Source organism: Dreissena polymorpha, chromosome 5, assembly GCF_020536995.1.
Source record: "Dreissena polymorpha isolate Duluth1 chromosome 5, UMN_Dpol_1.0, whole genome shotgun sequence".
In the NCBI taxonomy this organism is placed as follows: Eukaryota; Metazoa; Mollusca; class Bivalvia; order Myida; family Dreissenidae; genus Dreissena; species Dreissena polymorpha.
Genome location: NC_068359.1, coordinates 56,496,256 through 56,519,972, shown reverse-complemented (window position 1 = coordinate 56,519,972; position 23,717 = coordinate 56,496,256). Strand labels below are relative to the sequence as shown.

At 37.3% G+C, this 23,717-nt stretch overlaps 1 protein-coding gene across 2 annotated transcripts in view; it reads right to left on the bottom strand.

Annotated features, from left to right (window-relative positions):
- The window catches only part of LOC127830975 (uncharacterized), a 97,779-nt gene extending 74,669 nt beyond the window's left edge, over positions 1 to 23,110 (bottom strand). The window contains exons 1-5 of one of the 2 annotated variants that reach the window (XM_052355928.1): positions 5,968 to 6,018; positions 5,844 to 5,905; positions 5,720 to 5,781; positions 5,162 to 5,223; positions 4,576 to 4,759 (exon numbers count right to left, since the gene is read on the bottom strand). In XM_052355928.1, the coding sequence (XP_052211888.1) occupies positions 4,576 to 4,759; positions 5,162 to 5,223; positions 5,720 to 5,750 (277 nt within the window). In that variant the 5' untranslated portion in view covers positions 5,751 to 5,781; positions 5,844 to 5,905; positions 5,968 to 6,018. Of the gene's footprint in view, positions 1 to 4,575; positions 4,760 to 5,161; positions 5,224 to 5,719; positions 5,782 to 5,843; positions 5,906 to 5,967; positions 6,019 to 6,151; positions 6,914 to 9,127; positions 9,213 to 22,990 lie in introns of those variants that run through there. The other variant, XM_052355929.1, reaches the window with a different exon arrangement.
- Between the last annotated feature and the right edge of the window lie 607 nt (positions 23,111 to 23,717).

The window sequence follows — 23,717 nt, the reverse complement described above, 5'->3', positions numbered from 1 at the left end:
TTCAATATTTAAAGGCTTCATTTCCAACCATTTTACTGGTGAGCAGCAAACAGCATAAAACCTGAACAGACTGCGAGTTACTCGCAGGTTGGCCTGGATTATGCTATTTGTACATAGCCATTTTCACTTTGCCTCCGAGTGGGAAAGAGTTAAAGTGAATAATTAGTACAGTTTTCACATTATATTTAAGCTGGTTTTACTACAAAAGCCTCACAAACTATTTGTATAGCATGAACCGAAACTATCTGATACAAAGATACCAAATCTTTGTTGTTGTTTTTTTTTTACTCATTCATAGCATTTATTTTATTTTATATTTTTTGGAGGGGGAGGGGCCTGGAATAATATCTGTTATTAATGATTGTTGCAGTTTTATTTTGGTGTAATTGTGATTTTACAACACAACAGAAAAGGTAACAAAGAAGACCGATGGAATCATAAATTTGTTACAAAAATACTTAAAACAAATAAACCTATCCATATTTTAGGAAAAAAATATGGGCCTGGCATGAACTAGAGCATGTAAATTTATAATTTATGACAAAAACTAAGTAGAAACATTATTTCTATCTTTTTAAATTTTATTTGAACCCAGTATTATAAAGAATAAAATAAGTTTAAAAGATTGAGGGCTAGATATATATATTCTTAAATTAGTAAAACATACGATAACACATAACATGTACTAGTACATAACTAGAATGAAAATTCATTTTCTTCAATTAAATATGCAGCATTACTTAGAATGAATGATGATTTGTTCCTTAACAGAGCTATCATCCAAACAAGATGTGTTTGTGAAACACAATGTCCCCCTATATGATGTTTGACATTGTAGGATGACCTTGACCATGTGAAGGATGACCTTGACCTTGACCTTTCACCACTCAAAATGTGCAGCTCCATGAGATACACATGCATGCCAAATATCAAGTTGCTATCTTCAATATTGCAAAAGTATTAATAAAATAAGCGATTTGGGCCACATATATTTGACCTCTGACCTTGAAGGATGACCTTGACCTTGACCTTTCACCACTCAAAATGAGCAGCTCCATGAGATGCACATGCATGCCAAATATCAAGTTGCTATCTTCAATATTGCAAAAGTATTCATAAAATGAGCGATTTTGGCCACATATAATTGACCTCTGACCTTGAAGGATGACCTTGACCTTGACCTTTCACCACTCAAAATGTGCAGCTCCATGAGATACACATGCATGCCAAATATCAAGTTGCTATCTTCAATATTGCAAAAGTATTCATAAAATGAGCAATTTTGGCCACATATATTTGACCTCTGACCTTGAAGGATGACCTTGACCTTTCACCACTCAAAATGTGCAGCTTCATGAGATACACATGCATGCCAAATATGAAGTTGCTATCTTCAATATAGCAAAAGTTATTGCAAAATGTTAAAGTTGGCGCAAACAGACAGACCAACAGACAGACCAACAGACCAACAGACAGACCAACAGACAGGGCAAAAACAATATGTCCCCCACTACTATAGTGCCTGTGGGGGACATAACAAGAGCACCGCCTTGCGGGTGCAGACCGCTCATCTATTTTCTTTTAAAAGGTGAAGGGACTCTCATTTTCAATCACAAAGGAGGGAGGGGTGGAGTGAAGAGGGGTGTATAGTGTGGGGTTGTGGACATTTATTACATTATCTTCCAAAAAAGCGAAAAAAAAAAAAAAAAAAAAATATCGGGGGCGGGGGGGGGGGGGGTGGGGGTGGGGGGTGGGGGGAAGGGCGATGGGGGGGGGATTTTTCGGGTGCGATGGTTGGACGGTATTTCAAACATAACCCTTTAAAAAAAAAATGGGGGGGGTGGGGTATAGTGTGAGGGTGTGGTGGTAATTTGTGAGATGATCTTAAAAAAAAAAAAAAAAAATTGGGGGGGGGGTGGGGTGGGGGGGGGGTGGGGGGGGGTATAGTGTGAGGGTGTGGTGGTCATTTGTGAGATGATCTTAAAAAAAAAAAAAAAAAATAGGGGGGGTGGAGGGGGGAGGTGGGGGGAGGGGGAGGGGGGGAGGGCACGGGGGACGGTTTGGGTGGAGTCTATTGTGGTATGTCAGGTAAGAGTAGTTTCGTCAAAGTATCAATCAAATCTAATCATAAATAAAGAAGTTATGGCATTTTTAGCAAAATTTAATAATTTGACCTTGAGAGTCAAGGTCATTCAAAGGTCAAGGTAAAATTCAACTTGCCAGGTACAGTAACCTCATGATAGCATGAAAGTATTTGAAGTTTGAAAGCAATAGCCTTGATACTTAAGAAGTAAAGTGGATTGAAACACAAAATTTAACCATATATTAAAAGTTACTAAGTCAAAAAAGGGCCATAATTCCGTAACAATGACAACCAGAGTTATGCAACTTGTCCTTTTACTGTACCCTTATGATAGTTTTTGAGTGTTCCAAGTATGAAAGCAATATCTATGATACTTTAGGGGTAAAGTGGACCAAAACATAAATCTTAACCAAATTTTCAATTTTCTAAGTATAAAGGGCCCATAATTCCGTCCAAATGCCAGTCAGAGTTACATAACTTTGCCTGCACGGTCCCCTTATGATAGTTAGTAAGTGTTGCAAGTATGAAAGCAATAGCTTTGATACTGTAGGAATAAAGTGGACCTAAACACAAAACTTAATCAAATTTTCAATTTTCTAAGTATAAAAAGGGCACATAATTCTGTCAAAATGCCAGTCAGAGTTACATTACTTTGCCTGCACAGTCCCCTTATGAAAGTTAGTAAGTGTTGCAAGTATGAAAGCAATAGCTTTGATGCTTAAGGAATAAAATGGACCTAAACACAAAACTTAACCAAAATTTTCAATTTTCTAAGTATAAAAAGGGCACATAATTCTGTCAAAATGCATGCCAGAGTTATCTAACTGTGCCTGCCCAGTCCCCTTATGATAGTAAGTAAGTGTAACAAGTTTGAATGCAATAGCATTGATACTCACTGAGAAAAGTGGACCTAAGCGCAAAACTTAACCAAAATTTTCAATTTTCTAAGTATAAAAAGGGCACATAATTCTGTCAAAATGCACGCCAGAGTTATCTAACTTTGCCTGCCCAGTCCCCTCATGATAGTAAGTAAGTGTACCAAGTTTGAATGCAATAGTATTGATACTTTCTGAGAAAAGTGGACCTAAACGCAAAACTTAACCGGACGCCAACGCCAACGCCGACGCCGACGCCAAGGTGATGACTAGCTCATAATTTTTTTTCAAAAAATAGATGAGCTAAAAATGTGTCCATAATTGGTTAGTTTATGACAAACAATTTGCTGGTATTTCAAAAATAGTGTGCATGTACTTTAGAGATTATAATAATTGTTCATTGTAGATGATACTCATGGGAAGGTGAAAGGAATGTTATAACAATGTTTATTTCAGTTAATTTTATTTCTTAATTAACCTTCCAAGTAAATTTGTTGCTTTTACTTAACAGGGTTGTGTCTTGGTTTATTTGATGAGCTCTGCTAAAAAGTTTATCCTTATCAAGATGCATTATGACATTTATAATTGACTGGTTTTAACTGAAAGTTAAGGAATTAGTGCTTAAGGAAGAAAAATGTCATTTAGATAAGGGAGATGGTTTTTAACTCAATTCACAGGTAAACAAGATATGTGTTTGTCAGAAACACAATGCTCCCTACTGCACCGCTTTGAAATAAAAAATAATTCTATTTTTCATTTGGCAGGTAAAGAAATCATCTAAATTTATAGACAGTAAAAAATGACCAAGTCAAATCAATCATTTGAGTTATAAATAATCAAAATAAAAAATCTGTACAGTAACTGTGAAAAGAACTAAAATTCTTGGTAAGGAAATATATAATCTGAGATTTATAAATATATAAATTACTTCCCTTGAAAATTATTGTCTCTAACAAATCTCTATTTTTAGTAGCAAATAATTAAAAGCCACTACCGTGACTGTAGATTCACCACTCAAAATGTGCAGCTCCATGAGATACACATGCATGCCAAATATCAAATTGATATGTTCAATATTGAATAATTATCTCCCTTTAAAGCTTATTACCTCCCTTGGATTTGTATTTTTGACCTTGACCTTAGACCTTGAAGGATGACCTTGACCTTATTCCACGATGTGTTTTTCAGAAGCACAATGCCGCCTACTGCGCTGCTTTGATTTATTTAACAAAAATATATAATTTGGCAGGTCAGATAATTTTTTTACAGTTTACTGTTAAAAAACACCATGTCCAACATGTCCTTAAATTCCAGAGAGTTTAAATAAAACTATTGTGTTTCGTCACAGAAATGACTTCACATGATATTTTCGGTGCTCGTAATGTGACGCAATTAAATGGGTCGGAGAAAGTAGTCCGGCTAGTATGGTAATACAGAATCGGAAAACAGCAAGTAGCATAATACGGGATTTATTTCAACGATTTAAAGCATTAAACAGGTATATAATAAAAATATATAACAAATAAGTCTTACGGTATCTTTTTCATTAGAATGCAATATTGAATTTAATGACAAGAAAGCCTATTTCAATGACAACTTGCAAAACATTAGCATTACCTGGCTTGCAGCTAGTGGGCAGACAGCACACAGTGTTGTTCCTCTGGGAGACCATACCCAAGGGACACAACCCATGATTGTGCTGCTTCCAGAATTCCTCGTAAGGGTCTGATGGAGGGACGGATTCAGGGACGGATCTTTTATCATGTCTTTGCGGAAGCAGTCTGCCAGATGCCAATAGGATCTATTGATTAAACAAATGCAAACAGTGTGGTTTCTTCTTAATGTCAGATTTTTGTTTTCAGTCGAACCTCCTCCAATTTAAAACTTAAGAATAAAATTAAAAACAGTGTTGAATACATTTTGGTAATAATGATCACTATGCTGAAGAATTACCGGTAAAGCTTAACAACATTAACTTTTCACTTGCGTTGTAAACTAAAATATACACTTGGATCATATATTATATTTACCTTTATTTTGTTACTGAGTGTTTTGCCAAAGTTTTATTGTACAATAACAGGAAACGCATTGAGGTATGAATCAATTGATTTAAATTATACATTGTATCTGCTCACATTTACCTGTGTCACCACTGCAGTCCATACAGTCCATCTAAACCAGCCCTGTATCTGCTCACACTTACCTGTGTCACTACTGCAGTCCATACAGTCCATCTAAACCAGCCCAGTATCTGCTCACACTTACCTGTGTCACCACTGCAGTCCATACAGTCCATCTAAACCAGCCCTGTATCTGCTCACACTTACCTGTGTCACTACTGCAGTCCATACAGTCCATCTAAACCAGCCCAGTATCTGCTCACACTTACCTGTGTCACTACTGCAGTCCATACAGTCCATCTAAACCAGCCCAGTATCTGCTCACACTTACCTGTGTCACTACTGCAGTCCATACAGTCCATATAAACCAGCCCAGTATCTGCTCACACTTACCTGTGTCACCACTGCAGTCCATACAGTCCATCTAAACCAGCCCAGTATCTGCTCAACCTTACCTGTGTCACTACTGCAGTACATACAGTCCATCTAAACCAGCCCAGTATCTGCTCACACTTACCTGTGTCACTACTGCAGTCCATACAGTCCATCTAAACCAGCCCAGTATCTGCTCACACTTACCTGTGTCACTACTGCAGTCCATACAGTCCATCTAAACCAGCCCAGTTTCTGCTCACACTTACCTGTGTCACTACTGCAGTCCATACAGTCCATCTAAACCAGCCCAGTATCTGCTCACACTTACCTGTGTTGCTACTGCAGTCCATACAGTCCATCTAAACCAGCCCTGTATCTGCTCACACTTACCTGTGTCACTACTGCAGTCCATACAGTCCATCTAAACCAGCCCAGTATCTGCTCACACTTACCTGTGTTGCTACTGCAGACCATACAGTCCATCTAAACCAGCCCAGTATCTGCTCACACTTACCTGTGTCACTACTGCAGTCCATACAGTCCATCTAAACCAGCCCAGTATCTGCTCACACTTACCTGTGTTGCTACTGCAGTCCATAGTCCATCTAAACCAGCCCTGTATCTGCTCACACTTACCTGTGTTGCTACTGCAGTCCATACAGTCCTTCTAAACCAGCCCAGTATCTGCTCACACTTACCTGTGTCACTACTGCAGTCCATACAGTCCATCTAAACCAGCCCTGTAGATGCATGATGTTCTGAGTGGCTAAACTTTATGAACCGCAATTTTAATAAAAACGGAATATTGATTGAAAACATGCCAACATCAAATAAAATTAGTACAATTATTTCAATATGAAGTCAATTATCCTTCTGAATTACAAATAAATCTTTTGCCATGAGTTATCACAGGGAGCATATCACATGTTGCACAACTTGCGCTCAATATTCAGAAATTGCACATGCAAATGACTGTAGATCCAGTGTTTCCAACTTCATCATTTTTGGTTTCTTAAATCATCAATACCCAGGTCAGTTCCAAGAATCAGAGAATTGCAATCCGTCAGCTGATGCCTGCAGTAATAGGGATGCCCATCATGTTCAGCTTGAACATTCTTTACACATGTATCTGAGACGTTTTTATTTTTTTGGTAGATGATCTTAGATGAGGTGCAGCCCCTTCAAGAAGAAACCCTGCAGAGACGGTGATGATGGACAGGATACAAGCCTGCATCCAATATGATAAGGCGGTCTCCCACCTGGAACCACCAAGGAAGAGGGGGCCGCCTTGAAACGCCTGGCGCCAAGATGCAGATGTCAAGCAGCTGGGCAAGACGTAAACACAGCTGAAGACACTACCCCAGAACAAATTAGCCTTGAGTTTTCTGGTCAGCGGTAGATTACAGGATGGCACAACAGGCAAGGATTGGATGATGGTATTAGATTGTACTGCTCTGCAACTAGAAGTAAAACATCAACATGCAAATAAATTAATTATACATAAATGTAAGTTATAGTCGTTTCACAATACAACAGAATGTAAACTTTTATTAATGTCCTAAGGAATTGCTATTGTGTATTACATGTGCTCCATTAGAGTCATACAATGCTTTAATGAAATAGATGTCGAATCAATAGCTAGTCCATATAAATGTACTCCCATGCACCCCTTCATAAACACAATTGCAGTTTTGTGCAGAGATATTGTGCGCATCACTAAACAGACGTTGTTCATTACCAGTTAAGGAAAGCGATGAATAAACTTCAAAAACACATTAAATGGCAGTCTACAGACGTTAGGGCTGCAACGAATCCTAAAAAAGTTGTTCGGATCCGAATCCGAATCCAAATATGGTTTCTTACTGTTTTTCGGATCCGGATCCCTCATATAAGAGAAAATTAGAAGTTTCTGTCTAAATTAAAGAAATCAATGGTATTAGAAGTATAATTTGACTAAAAAACATAGAACATTTATTAACAAAAAAAACATAACAAATTTCTCGTTTAACATTGTAGCAATGTCAAAATAAAATGAAACCTTAACAATTATTCACTTAATAGTTTGTTTGTTAACATATGCTTTTCACTGTTCATACAGTTTGATGTTTGTTTTCACAAAAATTATCATTTCAACATTGTCCGGGTCCAGGCAAGCCCTATGAGCACTGGCGAGATCTCCTGCTGTGCAGAAGATTCACTCACTGGGCACTGAGGTTCCTTGCATCACAAGATAGCATTTAAACTTAGTAGATGATGCTTTCAAGACATTACAATTTACATGATGCAGGAACTCAATTGGACCGGTCGTCCATATAAACGGACTCCCAGAGCCTTTGATAATTTTTGCTATGGCGGCTCTGGGAGTCCATATGCACCCCTTCATAAACATGGGTGCAGTTCAGCGCAGTGAATCGGTGCGCTTCACTAAACTGACGTCGTTCGAGACAAATTGAGGAAAATAATGAATAAACTTCATAAACATGTTAAATTTACCTGAATGGCAACCTACGGATGTTATCCTTTGCATGCGACCTATAAAAACACGACGATGTTTTAACACACTTTTCTCGCTGATAACTTTAACTATAAGCAGCCCATTGAGCTATAAAGCGTAGAATTGAATTATTGCAACAATTGGACAGGTTGCGAAATTATGCAAAATTTACCTGAATAACATTCCAGTCACACTGGATCCACTACCGTTGTTTTTAATACAATTCAGAAAGACAATAAGGATTGAAAACTTACTTATTGCCATTATGAATTGCATTTGTAATGTGTAAATCCTCCATGATTTCGAATCTTATAGGTAGCAGTACACGGTAGGAAGCAGAAATATGCGAATTGGCCCCGGTCAAAAAGTGAAATATTGGGAAAGGGTAGGTTTCCATGTCAAATTTGAGGGTAATAGGTCTTATTGTATCCCCAAATTGCATTAAATCCTGAGAATATGACCATTTTCAAATGCGAAACTGTGGGGTCATGACCTCTTGTTGTTGTTGTGTTCTTTGTTACTCAGGAAGGAAAACTGCGGTAGGCATATTGTATTTTGGGTTCTTTTTAAGCTGGAATCGCTAGTAGGGTCACGCTGTGAAGTATTGCGCGAAAACCACCTGGTTACGTGGTATTTATTCATGGTTTTATGGGTTGTGCTATGTTTTGCGTGTAAAAATATCATTCCAAAGGCAGGCTATCATTTCAATTTCATTCGTCCCCAGCCACTTTCGTACATGGTAAAACGTTTATTTTGAAGCCACTGTTTGCAGCCTTGCAATTCTTTCACTTTTGTCAATAGTATCACCTGTACAGGTTCCATGTGCTCTTTTTTTATCTTAAATGTAAGTTTCAGACTACTTGTGTGCAGTGAATGTGTTTTTATGATTGCAGGTTCATTGTTTTCTGAATTGAGCGTGGTGGAGATCAAGAAGGCGTCCGCGGCTCCGAGAGAATGTGTGTCTACCGTGGTCTGCTACCTATACAATAAAAGCCGAAGGATCTCGAATTATCTGCTATTTGACTGTCACACGTCAATAAATATAGACTATTTTAGGTTTCTTTTATCTTTTAAATGAAACCAGTCTGTATAAAATCAATACTCGTGAAAACAGCGCTAGGTTACATACAACTATAAAAATAAATATTCGGAACCGAAATTTCCAGGGGTGGATACGTACCCGCGAATCTGAAGTAGGATCCGATATCATCGGATATTTCGGGTACCGGTTGCAGCCCTAACAGACGTTATCATTTGCATGCAACCTAAAAAACACGACGATGTTTCAACAAACTGACATTTTTATTTTTGAAATTTAGAACATTGTAAATATTTGACACCTGTTCGACATCGTTATCCACTTTGGCTACATCAAATATCACGATGTGCCAAAGATTGGTGTACTGTGCCCTAAATGATAGTCAAACTTTAAGTTGGTAACATTATGACAGTTTTCCGATATAGTGGATAGAGCGTACAAAAGAATAAGAAAGTAAACAAGAGCACCGCATAACGGGTGCCACGCTCGGCTATGGGTGCAGTTTTGAATAAAATGAAAGCTTGTCAGATTTTTTATTATTTTTTAGAGGTCACAGTGACCTTGACCTTTAACCTAGTTACCCCAAAATGGGTGTGGCGTGTAGAACTCATCAAGATGCATCTACTTATGAAGTTTCAATGTTGTAGGTGGAAGCACTTTGATTTTAGAGCCAATGTTAAGGTTTCAGCACGACGCGGATGTCAGACATTGGACGACACGACGAGCTGGCTATGACAATACCTCGGGTTTTCTCAGAAAACGCCGAGCTAATAAAAAGCAATAATTTCTTGTTGAAATAATCCCATTCGCATGAGGGTTGCACCTTAGGACAATAGATAGCGCTGTTGAATTATTGCAACAATAATAACAGCCTGTGTTTTAACAGGCATGTCAAAAAAAATAATATCAGACATTATAAATTCAGATGATCCCATGCAATATATTGACATTGAGAAACAATTCAGCATAATTTAATAATGCAATTTAAAGGTACTGATAACTAAATATTTATCAATAATAGTCTAATTGTGCTTATTTGTAATTGTGGTCAACAATCTTAAAGAGACCTTTTAATTTTTAGTAAATTTACAAAATTATTAAAAAATGTTTCAGATTTGCAAATTTTGTTGTAGTTATGATATTTGTGAGGAAACATTAATACTGAACATTTACCATGCTATAAAATATCCATAATGATAAATGTATATGCATCTTTTGACAATTTAAAAACCTGAAACTTATAATGCGTTGCAACGAGAAACGATTGAATTTGGAGAGTTCTGTTGTTGTCATCATATTTTGTGACACAATGAGGATTGCTTATATAAAGTATCAAATACATCACCCCAGTGATTTTTTTGCCCAAAATTACCGCCAATATTCAACAGCTTCCCAATTGCACAAATCAGCTTTTTTTCCAAAAATCTGACCGAAATTTCCAAAAAATGACTCAATTTTTCCAATAAAGCCAATCAGATTACAATGTCATTTAGCGATAATTTAGTATGAGTGCCGATCGAGCTTGTCCGAGTCATCGCTGAACGACAACTGACTTCCGTATTGTTCGCCAATGTAGCCAAATACGATTTATTGTTGCTGTCCACATATCTCTCTCTATATTGCAGTGGATACCGACAATAGTCGATGTATCCCGATTGAGCCCGTCTGTTTTTTACACACGTCCAAGATGGCGGCAAGCAGACGAGAAATTTGCGATGAGCGGCGAAAATGATAAATAAGATTCAAATTAACAACAGTCAGATATCATATGGTTATTATGGAATAATTTAATGCGTGTGTCAATTAACGCAAAATACTACGTTTGAAATAAAAAACAACAAATATTTATTAGAAATCTGCACAGTGAATGTGCGTAACGGAAACCAGTGTTGGAAAATTTGACATCAGTCTACTCACAAAGTTAAAGCATTTAAGAGGTAAATTGTTCGAAAATGAAAAGAGACAAACATGATTGGATTTATATGTTAGTGGATCTGTGTATAATCAGGTTCATATGCATATTCTGCTTTATTTTGTTTGTCACACTGTACAGTTTACTGAAATATGATATTGAACTGAGGATGTAAAGTGCAAGATATTGAAAGGTAAACAAATAAAATATATTATTTTAACTCCATTTAATACATCATTAACACAGCAAGAACACTAAAGTGTGTTTGTTAATATTTGTTAATGTTTTCACCATTATGACATTTAATTTTTTTTTAAATTCTGAATTAAATTAATACTACACTTCAACACCGTTATTTCGAAGTCGTCGGGACCGTAAAAAAAACTTCGGATTAACGATTATTCGAAATAAACATTTGACAGAAGACTTCTTTGACTCTGTACAAATAAAACGTTGTGGAATTCGCATGGTTCGATTACACGCTAATATTAATAATGGTTTTACTTAAAAACGTAAACTAGTCAGATAGCAATAGATTTCTATTTGTAACAAACGGAGGAATAAAACGATTCTTTTTCTTCTTCTTTTTATTTTTCTCTTATTACAGAAGATATAAAATACCATGAACAGCACACATTATAATACATGTAAATACATATGAGTACATTTTCGGAAATGAATAAACTTTTTTTAATAAGACGCGATGTCTCTCTGAACATCGGCGTTAGCAGCGCTAAACTGGACGCATGTAACATATTTCTCCAATTTGTCAAGGACATTCAACAATTCACTTCCGCCCGTGTTTTGCTCGCAGAACTGCCTTACGTCGTTGATGCGGTCACACATTGATTGGATATCAATCTCATTCTTGTGTTGTCGGCCTCGTCGTCGTCGCTGGATTAATCTTTTAAGTACTGCGTCCACTGATCGCTGGCCGATTAAGTCGCAGACGACAAAGGTGTAATTATCGGTTTTTGACGTGCAAAGCGCAGACGACAAAGGTGTGAAATTGACCTTTCGACAGCCGATTGATTGACAGGCTTATTAACCAATCAGATTACAGCATAGATTAGGCCCGTTACTATCCGCCATTTTGTCCGTCAAACTCGCCGTTGTCCGACACATAAGCTTATGCGTAAATCTGTGTTTTAAACAAAGAAAATGGTTAAAAGGTGCTGTTATGGCACTTGTTATTCAGACACAAGGTATCCAGAACGGTTAAAAGATGGAAGTACGTTTTTTCCGTTCCCTCAACCGGGTACTAATCTTGAAAAATTCAAACGTTGGATTCGTCTTTGTGGTCGTCCACACGAACAGCTTAATCTCAACATATTAAGCGATCGCCCGAAAGCAAAACACAGTCGTTATAATAAGATACTACGCGAAAATAGAAAATGTAAGTTTTGCAACGGACACGTTATAAAAAAGAGTATAACTTTGTACTTGTTTATCCTCTATATAGACAAATTAGAAAGGAACATTTAAAACCATTTTTCAAAGGTGGCCAACGTTAAATAAATTTGACATTCTAATGCAGTCGGCAAATAAATAAGACATAATAAACTTTGCTAGATTTTTTTAATGCTAATGAAATGCGTAATAATAAAGACAATCAGTTATTATTTTTAATAATATCACATAGAATAAAACATTTTTTATTTCTTTCGGTTTAAGTCTTCCAAATTTAATGTAAGTTAAGAAACTATTTTAAAATGCGCAAGTAATTATCAATAGGGGCCAATAAGTGTCATTTTACACCATATGTGGGCTTTCTACTAATCCGTTATCAAAACAGATGCCGCAAACTGTGAATGACCCTTTGAAAACCCGGTCTGATTAGCGAGTTTTTTTGTACATGAAAATTCTTTCAACTTTTTATATTTTAAATATTGCAGAAGATAGTTTACGAGGAAATAATAATATATAATAATATATTGTGTATGTTACTTTTTTGACGACTTTGACTATGTTTTACGATTATAACAATGCTCATGGGTCATTTTGACCAAACGCATTGTAGATATGTGTTATATCGGATTTCAATAAAAACGTTCTTCGTCTTCTATTATAGTAAATTTACTTACATGTGCCACATTTGCGATGTTGCCATCGGTTGCAAAAATTAACGGCTTTTAATTAAAAAACTGAAACATCTATTACTCAAGGAAAAATATTGTGACTAACGAACAATTCATACTGTATGCGATAATTGGCGATAATTTTGCCGACTTTGATGATAAATTTAACGGCTTTTAAGTAGACTAATAAAAAAGTTTTGACTATTTAATAGATATGATAATTATATTCAGCACCACTATTCAATGATAATAAAAACTATTGTATGGCCTTTCTGGTATACCATGAGGCCTTTTTGGTTCACTTATGCGGCCGATTCGCGTAGCCATTTTTATGACGGACTTCGGCGGAGTGACCCCCCTTGAAATCGGTGGGCGTGGCTTCACTCTAGCTGTCGAAAGGTCAATTACGATCAGTGTTTTGCAGTTTTGACTTCGGATTAAAGATTGATAATTAGGTGCGAATTATAGTGTTGGGACCGACAGAATCACTTCGAATTAACGATTTCTTCGGTTTAACGAAGTTCGGATTAACAATGAAATTTTACATTAAACAAAGAAGAACCAAAATCGGGACCCGGAAAATACTTCGAAATAACGGTGACTTCGGATTATCGGTGTTCGAAATAACGGTGTTGAAGTGTATTGAAAAGGTTATGTTTAAATGGTGAATTTAAGAATCTATAGATTATTGCAATTTTAATATGCATGTGAAAGGATATTAACTATATCAGGCTTGGCGAAATTGGAAAGACTATGCCGGTCATCCGGACAGGCATTTCAGAAAATGTGCCGGTCCGGAGAAAATTTAGCCGGACCGAAAAAAACAACAACACAACTATGTACATTAACATAAACCCTTTATTTAAGCTCAACAAACCACTGCCAGTGCTTTATCCTAATAAGATAACAGTTTTTCGGTGTTCATCAATTCGTCTTGATAGTCTGGACAATCTTCTTCAATTTCCATATCTTCTTCAGTGTCACACAGTTTAGCAATCTCCTTTTCGAATAAAATTGCAGTTAACGGAAACTAACTTGTACAATGTAAAATGATGACATTTTTGGAGACCTAAGACGAGTGCATTTTATAAAGATATCACTAGAACATTGTTTATATTTTTATAAACAACCTTTTAAAGCCATGCTTTATAAAGAAATTCACATTTTAATGTCCTTATCTACTCGAAAAATATGTCAAAGCTATCAAGATCTTTTTTGTTAGAATGCAGTTGCCAATTTTGCGACTGAGTTTGAAGTAGGTGTTGTGTAACCAGTTGGATTTGCTAATTGTACGTAACAAACTTATTGCTAACTTCAAAACAATGAGTGATTTCATTTTCATGATGTAGTAAGGCTGGATTGGTCATTGTCAGCTCGGGTACTACTTACATGTACCCCGAGTACTCTTAAGTATACTTACATGTACCCTGGGTACGGTAAATACCGGTATACTTAATCGTACACAGTCGATTTTAGACTGTACCCGAGTTATATTCCCGCCCAAAATCTGATGTCGTAAAACGCGCTACCGATCATCTTAAAGAAACTTCTCTTTAAAAAAAAACTGCATCAACATGCTTTTTAAAATGGGTTTCGTTAATATAGAGGCCATTTTACAGAAAATTGACATAAATGTGAATACATGTATAACAAATTTAAAAAAAATAGCTGACAATGACCGATTTAACGTTTAATAAACCGGGTGCGTTTAGTATATTTACCGTACCCGGGGTAAATGTAAGTATACTTAAGAGTACTCGTGGTACATGTAAGTAGTACACGAGCCGACAATGACCAATCAAGCTGTAGTAAGGGGTTCGCTCTTAGAATTTTCAACTTTGAAAAAAATATGATTTGTTTGCATTCATTTCACATTTTGCCCGTCACCAGGACCGACACTCTTGTTAAACCTGCCGGGCCAAATGGAAATCTGCCGGTCAGGACCAGCGGACCGGCAATTTCGTCACGCCTGCTATATGCTGTCTTCATTGTAAGAAGACATGAAAGCAGCACTTAATAATATAACAAGAGCACCGTCTTGCGGGTGCAGACCGCCCATCTATTTTTCTTTTTAAAGGTGAAGGGAACTATCTCAATACTTCAATCAAAAAAGATGGTTGGGTGGGGTGGAGAGGGGTGTATAGTGTGGGGGTGTGGTCATTTATTACATTATCTTCCAAAAATAAGAAATAAAAATTCGAAAACAAAATAAAAATAATTTCTTTTTTTTTGGGGGGGGGGGGGATTCTTGGGTGGGATAGTTGGACAGTCTTTCAAAAATAAAATAATAAAAATAAATATTTTAGTTTTTTAACCATGTTTCCAAAAACAATGGGGGAAGGGGATGGGTGAGGTCGGGGGGGGGGGTATAGTGTGAGGGTGTGGTCATTCATAAGATGATCTTTCAACAACAAAAATGAAAAATAAAAATTAGTTTTTTGGGGAAGGGATTCGGGAGAAGGGGGGGCATGGGGGATGGTTTGGGTGGAGTCTATTGTAGTATGTCATGTAAGAGTTGTTTTGTCAAAGTATCAATCAAATCTGATCATTAATAACGAAGTCATGGCAAGTTTTGCAAAATTTATTTATTTGACCTTGACAGTCAAGGTCATTCAAAGGTCAAGGTAAAATTCATTGCCAGGTACAGAACCCTCATGATAGTCAGAGCTCCAGATAAGGGTCGTATTTTCGTAATTACGAATTATTTTCAAGTCTGTTACGTATTTATTTCAAAATCTTGTCGTACCATTAAGAATTACAAAATCAAGTTACGAATATTATTTTTACATCGGTTCGTATCGATTTTTATTGAGTTCTTTTCGCGTATTAAAGATCTTTGCGGTGCTTATATAGAATGGTTATCGGGTTTGTTTAACAAAGCGCATTTTTTCCAATAAAAGCGGCGTATACAGTCTATCTGTCAAAAACAATGGCGGCGCCCAGAGAGCGTCTTTAAAAACTGCAAAGTGTCCAAAAACACGCTTTAAACATATTGTACGACGGGTCCAAACTTAAACACAAAAAAAACATTGAACGAGTGGAAGGGACAAGTCCGGTGGCTAATCGTTGAAAAGATTGAAGGGGAGACCCGTTTTAATTGTGACATATGTAAAAATTCATCTAAGGCATGCAATCTAAGCACATTTTGGGCATATGAAGGTATTTGAAAAAAAAATTGTATAATACTGAAGACACTGTTGAACTCGTATAAATAAAGTTGCTAGTATGTTTATTTTAATTTTTTTTTGCATGAAAATAACCATTATTATTTATTTTTAGGTCATTTAGAAAAAATAAGAATTATTTTCCAAAACTTAGTAGTAACGTTAAGAATAAAATTTCAGATTTAAGAATTCTTTTTGAAAATCTGGTAGTAATTTAAGAATTTCACAAAACCTTATCTTGAGCTCTGATAGTATGAAAGTATTTGAAGTTTGAAAGCAATAGCCTTGATACTTTAGAAGTAAAGTGGATGTAAACATAAAATTTAACCATATATTCAAAGTTACTAAGTCAAAAAAGGGCCATAATTCCGTCAAAATGACAACCAGATGTATGCAACTTGTTCTGTACAGTCCCTTTATGATAGTTTGTGAGTGTTCCATTAAGTCTGAAAGCAATAGCTATGATACTTTAAGAGTAAAGCGGCCCAAAACACAAAACTTAAAGAAATTTTCAATCAGTATAAAGGGGCCATAATTCTGTCAAAATGCCAGTCAGAGTTACATAACTTTGCCTGCACAGTCCCCTTATGATAGTAAGTAAGTGTCGCAAGTATGAAAGCAATAGCTTTGATGCTTTAGAATAAAGTGGACCTTAACACAAAACTTAACCAAATTTTCTATTTTCTAAGTATAAAAAGGGCACATTATTCTGTCAAAATTCACGCCAGAGTTATCTTACTTTGCCTGCCCAGTCCCCTCATGATAGTAAGTAAGTGTACCAAGTTTGAATGCAATAGCTTTGATGCTTTATGAGACAAGTAGACATAAACACAAAACTTAACCAATTTTTCAATTTTCTAAGCATAAAAAGGGCACATAATTCTGTCAAAATGCACGCCAGAGTTATCTAACTTTGCCTGCCCAGTCCCCTCATGATAGTTAGTAAGTGTACCAAGTTTGAATGCAATCGCTTTGATACTTTATGAGAAAAGTGGACCTAAACACAAAACTTAACCGGACGCCGACGCTGACACCGACGCCAAGGTGATGACAATAGCTAATTTTTTTTTCAAAAAAAAAATTAGCTAAAAATACTGTCAAACATGCACTTAACAATTTTAATTCTGTTCTTATAATCATATTTATAATGCTTAATGTTTCCCAATTTCATGGTTTATCGCGCTATTTTCCCAGTTTCATGGTTTATCGCGCTAATTTTCCCAATCCGAATGGCACAGGCAGTAACAAAAAAAAAGGAAAAAAAATTACTGCACCCATTGTTTGAGCATGGATGCCCGAGTGGTCTAAGCAATAGACTTTAATTTACTCCAGGGGTCAGTGTAGTTGCAATAATTCATCTCTAAGCTTTATAGCCCAATGGGCTGCTTCGAGTTGCAATGCGCTCTCTCTTGTCCATGGGTGCAAAATGTTATCAACAATGCAAGGGTTAAGGAACACTGAAACTGCAAGAACTTATTAAAGTTTACCTATCTAAACCACAAACCTATCTAAATGGTACCATTAAAGCAAGAAATTATTGATTTTATTGACTTAGGTTTTGTTTTGTACGCTGTATCCGCCATATTGGAAAATTGACCCAATATTGGTTAGGTCGCAGTGTTTCATATTTGACTCATATTTGATGTTATGCGTAGTTGTTCTTTCACTCATGTGAATAGTCTTAGTAATAACAAACACAAATGTGCGCTATACTCTTTAATGATGTTACTATGTTGGTGGCTCAAGTGAGACTGGCTTATCAGCTTACTGTACAATGTAATAGTAAGGTTATTCAAGCATGCAGCTATCTACATGTATAGTCTGTATCTAGTTACACTATGCAACATCCTCTTTGTTTTGTTAAGATGGAAATTTATCTTCAATAAAAGTTAGTTATAACATATTAACAATTAATCATATTTATGTTAATATTAATAATTTGATGTTTTGATCAATGTAACATAAACATCAACAACATTCTGAACATTTACTTAGTCCATTCATTTTCTGCGTATCGCTGACTCAGCTGCACTATTCTACCTGATCGTGTCTGATAAGGGGAAATGGGCTTATCTACAGGTTCAGAGGGATGTTGAATATTCAATGCACTATTGTTTGTTGGTTGTTTGACCTGTTTATCAGTGCTTGAATGATTTCTTGCCAAAACATCAGGTGTAAAATCTGATATCTCTGGGAAATCCTCATTGGTTCTGATGAGGTAGCGACGATTTCTCCTGTAAACCTGACCAGAAGGTGTTTGTATTATGTAAGAGTTAGCATTGTGTATTTCGATAACCTTAGCTGGTCTCCAGAGTTTTCCTATCTGGAACCTCACAGTTTCATTCAAATGTAATCTGGGGAGCGGTTTTGCGGTTTTGTCATAATTGTTTTTCTGTTTATTTTTGGAAGTTTGAATTGAAGATCGGACAAAGTCTGAGTTAACGACTTTGAGCAGAAGCTGGGTAACCGTTGTAGGCATAATTGACCTAGTTCTCCTACTCATCAGCAACTGCACGGGTGACCGATTGCAATCTGAGAGTGGAGTGTTCTTATACTCTAGCAAGGCTAAGTATGGTTCATGGCTACTGTCTTTTGCTTTTTCGTAGCAGTCTTTTTACAGTTTGTACTGTCCGTTCAGCAAGTCCGTTTGACTTTGGATAATGTGGACTAGATGTGACATGCTCAATATGCCATGATTTGACAAAATTTCGAAATACGTCCGATGTATACTGAGGTCCGTTGTCACTGAAAATACGCATCGGAATGCCATGGGTACTGAAGCGTGACTTCAGTTTTCTGACAACTGTTGTGGACAGCATGTCCGGAAGTTTGTCTATTTCAAAGTATCTGCTGTAGTAGTCTACTACGAGCAAATAGTCATTTCCATCAAAATGGAATATGTCTGTGGCAACCTCCTGCCATGGACCCTGCGGAATTTCATGGGGTGTTAACGGTTCTTTTTGGTTTGAGTTTCTATGCGATAAGCAAATTGTACAGCTCATTATGTACTCAGTAATTTGCTTGCACATTCCTGGCCAGAACATAACGTCTTTGTCTCTTTGTGTGCTTTTTTCAATGCCCATGTGACCTAAATGAACTTGTTCTAACATGTGTGGTCAGAGTCTCTTGGGAATGACCAGTGTCTGCCCTCTAAAAATTAGGTCAGCGGCTGTCGAAAGTTCGTCCCTATGATTGAAATACTCGGGTATCATGTCAGGGCAATCTGACCTAGAACTTGGCCATCCTCTAACTATAGTCTGTTTCAGGGCTATCATCTGTAGGTCAGTTCTTGTCTCGTTTCTCACGTTTTCTAGACTTCGGTCAGTATAGGTCATGCTCGAGAGCACCGTGTGAACGTGAAGGTCAAGACCTTCGATTTCAGAACAGTCTGACATTGGCTGTCCTGACAGGAAATCGCCGATGGGAACTTCTTTCCCTCTCACATGTCTTACATCAAGGTCATATTTTTGCAAACTAAGCATCATCCTTTGCAAACGAGGTGGTGCTGCATGTAATGGCTTCTTCATGATCGCAGATAAGGGCTTATGGTCAGAATGAACAATTACATGTCTGCCATATATGTACTGGTGAAAACGCTGGCATGCGAACACTATAGCTAGCATTTCACGTTCAATGTTTGCATAATTTCGTTCTGTCTGTGTCAATGTCTTAGATGCATATGCAACTGGCTGACCATCTTGCATGATCGCTGCACCTACACCGTTCATTGAAGCGTCACATTCAATGTAAACCGGCTTCTTGGGGTCAAAGTAAGCTAGCACTGGGCTTTGTGTTATGACCTGCTTAACTTTAGAAAAGACATCTGATTGTGGCTGATCCCATACAAATTCAACGTCTTTTTTCAGAAGCATTCTCAATGGGCTTGTTATTTCAGCCAAATTTGGGGCAAATTTCTGCAGATAAGTAACCATATCCAAAAATGTTTCAAGTTCGCCGCGTGTCTTTGGTGCTTCTACATTGACACATGCCTCAATCTTAGAACTGTCTGGTTTCAGTCCAGATGACGTGATCACGTGACCAAAGAATGGTACTTCGGACAATCCAATACGACATTTGTCGGGATTAAATTTTATACCATTTTCACGTGCACGTTGAAGCGTAGCAGTGAGATTTCTGTCATGTTCAATTCTTGTACGTCCACTTATTAATATGTCGTCAACTATTGTGCGTACACCTGTCAGGTCCCCGAATATCTCCTCAATTTTCTGTACAAAAATGTCCTGAGATGATTTTATCCCAAAATGAAGTCGGAGATAACGATATCTGCCAAATGGGGTACTGAATGTTGTCAGGTAAGATGACTCTTCATCAAGCCTTACACTCCAGTAAGCATGTGTAATGTCTAATAGACTGAAATATTTGCATTGAGCTAACTGTGACGTCACGTCGTCAAGTGTTGGCATAGGGTAATGTGGTCTTCGAATAGCGTCATTCAGTGCTTTTGGGTCAAGACATATTCTTAACTGTCCAGTGTTCGGCTTTTCAACCACTACGAGTGAATTTACCCAGTCTGTGGGTGTATTGACCTTAGCAATTATGTCATTGTTTTCCATTCGGTCAAGCTCTTCGTGTAGTCTATTGCGTAATGCTTCCGGAACTCTCCTGGGAGGATTAACGACTGGTATAGCATATGGCTTCAAATGAAGCTTGCAAGTGCCAGGGATGACCCCGATACCTTCAAAGAGGTCTTTGTAATCTGATAACACACTTTCTTTATTTAATTCTTGGGATGGGCAATCAACAGTACATGTCAGCTGAATTAACCCTAGATCGGTTGATGTTTTCAGGCTTAAGAGAGGTACCGACGGGGAATCTACAACATGAAACCACGTGCTCACAGTTTTTTCTTTGTGTGAACATTGCAATTTGATTTTCCCTACAACTGGAAGTCTGTTACCTGTATAGGCAGTCAAAATGTCAGTAGGGGGTTCCAATGGGGAATGAATGTTCAGACCATTAATTTCTTTCTTCGGCAGAATGTTTACTGAACTTCCAGTATCAATTTTAAAACTAATGGGACATTTATTAGGGCCAATGGGGAGACGAATCATTGCACGATCGGTAGAACAAAATGTTCTTACCGTGTCAATATTGAATCCATCTACATCCGATGTTACATCATGACTTATTGTGTCATTGTCCACAGTGTGTATATTATTGTTTTAAGAACGGCAACACTTTGCGAAATGGTTAAGTTTGTTGCACTTGCAACACTGCTTTCCTTTTGCTGGACATTGTCCAAAGTTGTGAAATGTATCACAGTTGAAACACGGCTTGTGTTTGGTAGGTAGACTTGGACCTGCATCAGTAGCTGTCGTCCCACGTTGTTGTCGTTGGCGATGCGGTTGCATCGGTCTCGGGTGCACTGGCCTGGATCGGCACGCGTCTACTTTGTTGTTCATGGAGCGCAGCTGCTCCCTTGAGTACTCCAGACTTTGCGCAGTCTGTACGGCTACATCGAGTGTCAACCCTGCACCGATGTTGATTAGCTTCTCGCGTAACTTTGGCGAATTTGTGCCAAAAACGATCCTATATCGAATCATTTCGTCCGTCTTTTCTGCAAAGTTGCAGTCTTGTGCAATAAGTTGCAAGCGTGTAATATATGCATCAATGGAGTCATTGTCCTGTATCTGTCTGTAAAACTTGTACAGGGCAAAGATCGGATTTAACTATGGCTGCACGTAATTTCTGAAACGTTCATAATATGTTTGTATCTTCTTTGCATTTTCTGGTGAAATGTCTTTCCACGTGCTGTGAATGTCACGTCCTCTGTCACCAATCCACAATAAGAAATATGATACATGTTCTTCCTCTGATTTGTTCTTCAAAGGTCCACTAAACATGAGTTTCACGTGTTGTTCAAATTTGTCAAATGCTTCGGGTAAATTGGATGAGTTCCAGTCCATTCGCGGAGCTTGGATGCCACTTAAATCCATTTTTTAAACTTATGTGATGTGGATAAATCACTCAAATTCTGACACCATGTTTCATATTTGATTCATATTTGATGTTATGCGTAGTTGTTCTTTCACTCATGTGAATAGTCTTAGTAATAACAAACACAAATGTGCGCTATACTCTTTAATGATGTTACTATGTTGGTGGCTCAAGTGAGACTGGCTTATCAGCTTACTGTACAATGTAATAGTAAGGTTATTCAAGCATGCAGCTATCTATAGTCTGTATCTAGTTACACTATGCAACACGCAGTACACCAATATTTTGCACGTCGGGTTATGTGCTCCAGCCTATTAAGTTGATAATGATGTGGTATTCAATACAGAATACACCGTTTTTAATTTAAACATAAACATGTCAGCGAGAAAAGTGTGTTGAAACATCGTCGTGTTTTTATAGGGTGCATGCAAAGGAAAACATCCGTAGGTTGCCATTCAAGTAAATTTAACATGTTTATTACGTTTAAACGTCTGTTTAGTGAAGCGCACGGATTCGCTGCGCTGAACTGCACCCATGTTTATGAAGGGGTTCATATAGACTGCCAGAGCCGCCATAGCAAAAATTATCAAAGGCTCTGGGAGTCCGTTTATATGGATTTGGGGTCAGTGGTTCGAGCCCACTTAGTTGAGGTTTATTTTTTTTTCTTTCTTGAATTTTATTCTTGCTGTTTACTGGAGCTTTTTAGATCCAATGTTTGCATTTATCAATATAGAAAAATTAATGACAAACTTCAATATCTTCCAAAATCTGTGAAAAGCCAAAGGTCCCTTTAATTGGGTCATGTACGAAAACACTGCACTGACAAACTGTTATTATCCTGATATAGAAAAAATAAATGTATTTGTATTATTCAAAAGAACACGAACGCTACCTGTGTCATGAAAAACGATGTCAGAATCCGTTGAATGTAGAAGATCTTAAAGTATCCTTCTCAACTAAATGGACCCCAATCCGTTTCACGGAAGTAAACACTGGAGTAAATGCTGCACTGGATTATAGGTTACAGTATACTAAATAATGGGCTGTACTCTTGACTTCAACTTCAACTTCGTACTGTCAACAATCGTTTCTCGATTATTACTGACAGGCGCTTGTCTGGAAGACAGTGTGTTAGTTTTTTTAATTATGTGCAAAGAATGGGTTAATTAAGTTTAAAAGATAAAAGATCTACAGGAAAACTAAGGTTAAAAACAGAAGTAAGGGGTCTAGAGTGAATGAGAATCCAATCGGCTGACATAGGTCAGTAGATTGGGTCTGGACTGTATATCGGTAGGTAGACCGTTCCATAGCCTGATAGCCCTGGGAAAGAAAGAGTTTAACTGGTAATTTGTTCTGGAATGTGGGATGAAGGAGTTTAAATGGTAATTTGTTCTGGAATGTGGGATTAGGTAATTTAGGTTCCCGGTGGGAATAAGATGGTGCTGATCAACTGCAACTAACTCGTTTCTGATTTCATAAAACATTACAAGAGTGGCCTGGCGTCTTCTATATTCTAGGGTTTTACAATTTAGGACCGAAATCATATCGGAGACACTACTGGTGTAACAGTAGTCATTAAATATGTAACGGGCTGCAGATCTCTGAATCATTTCGATTTT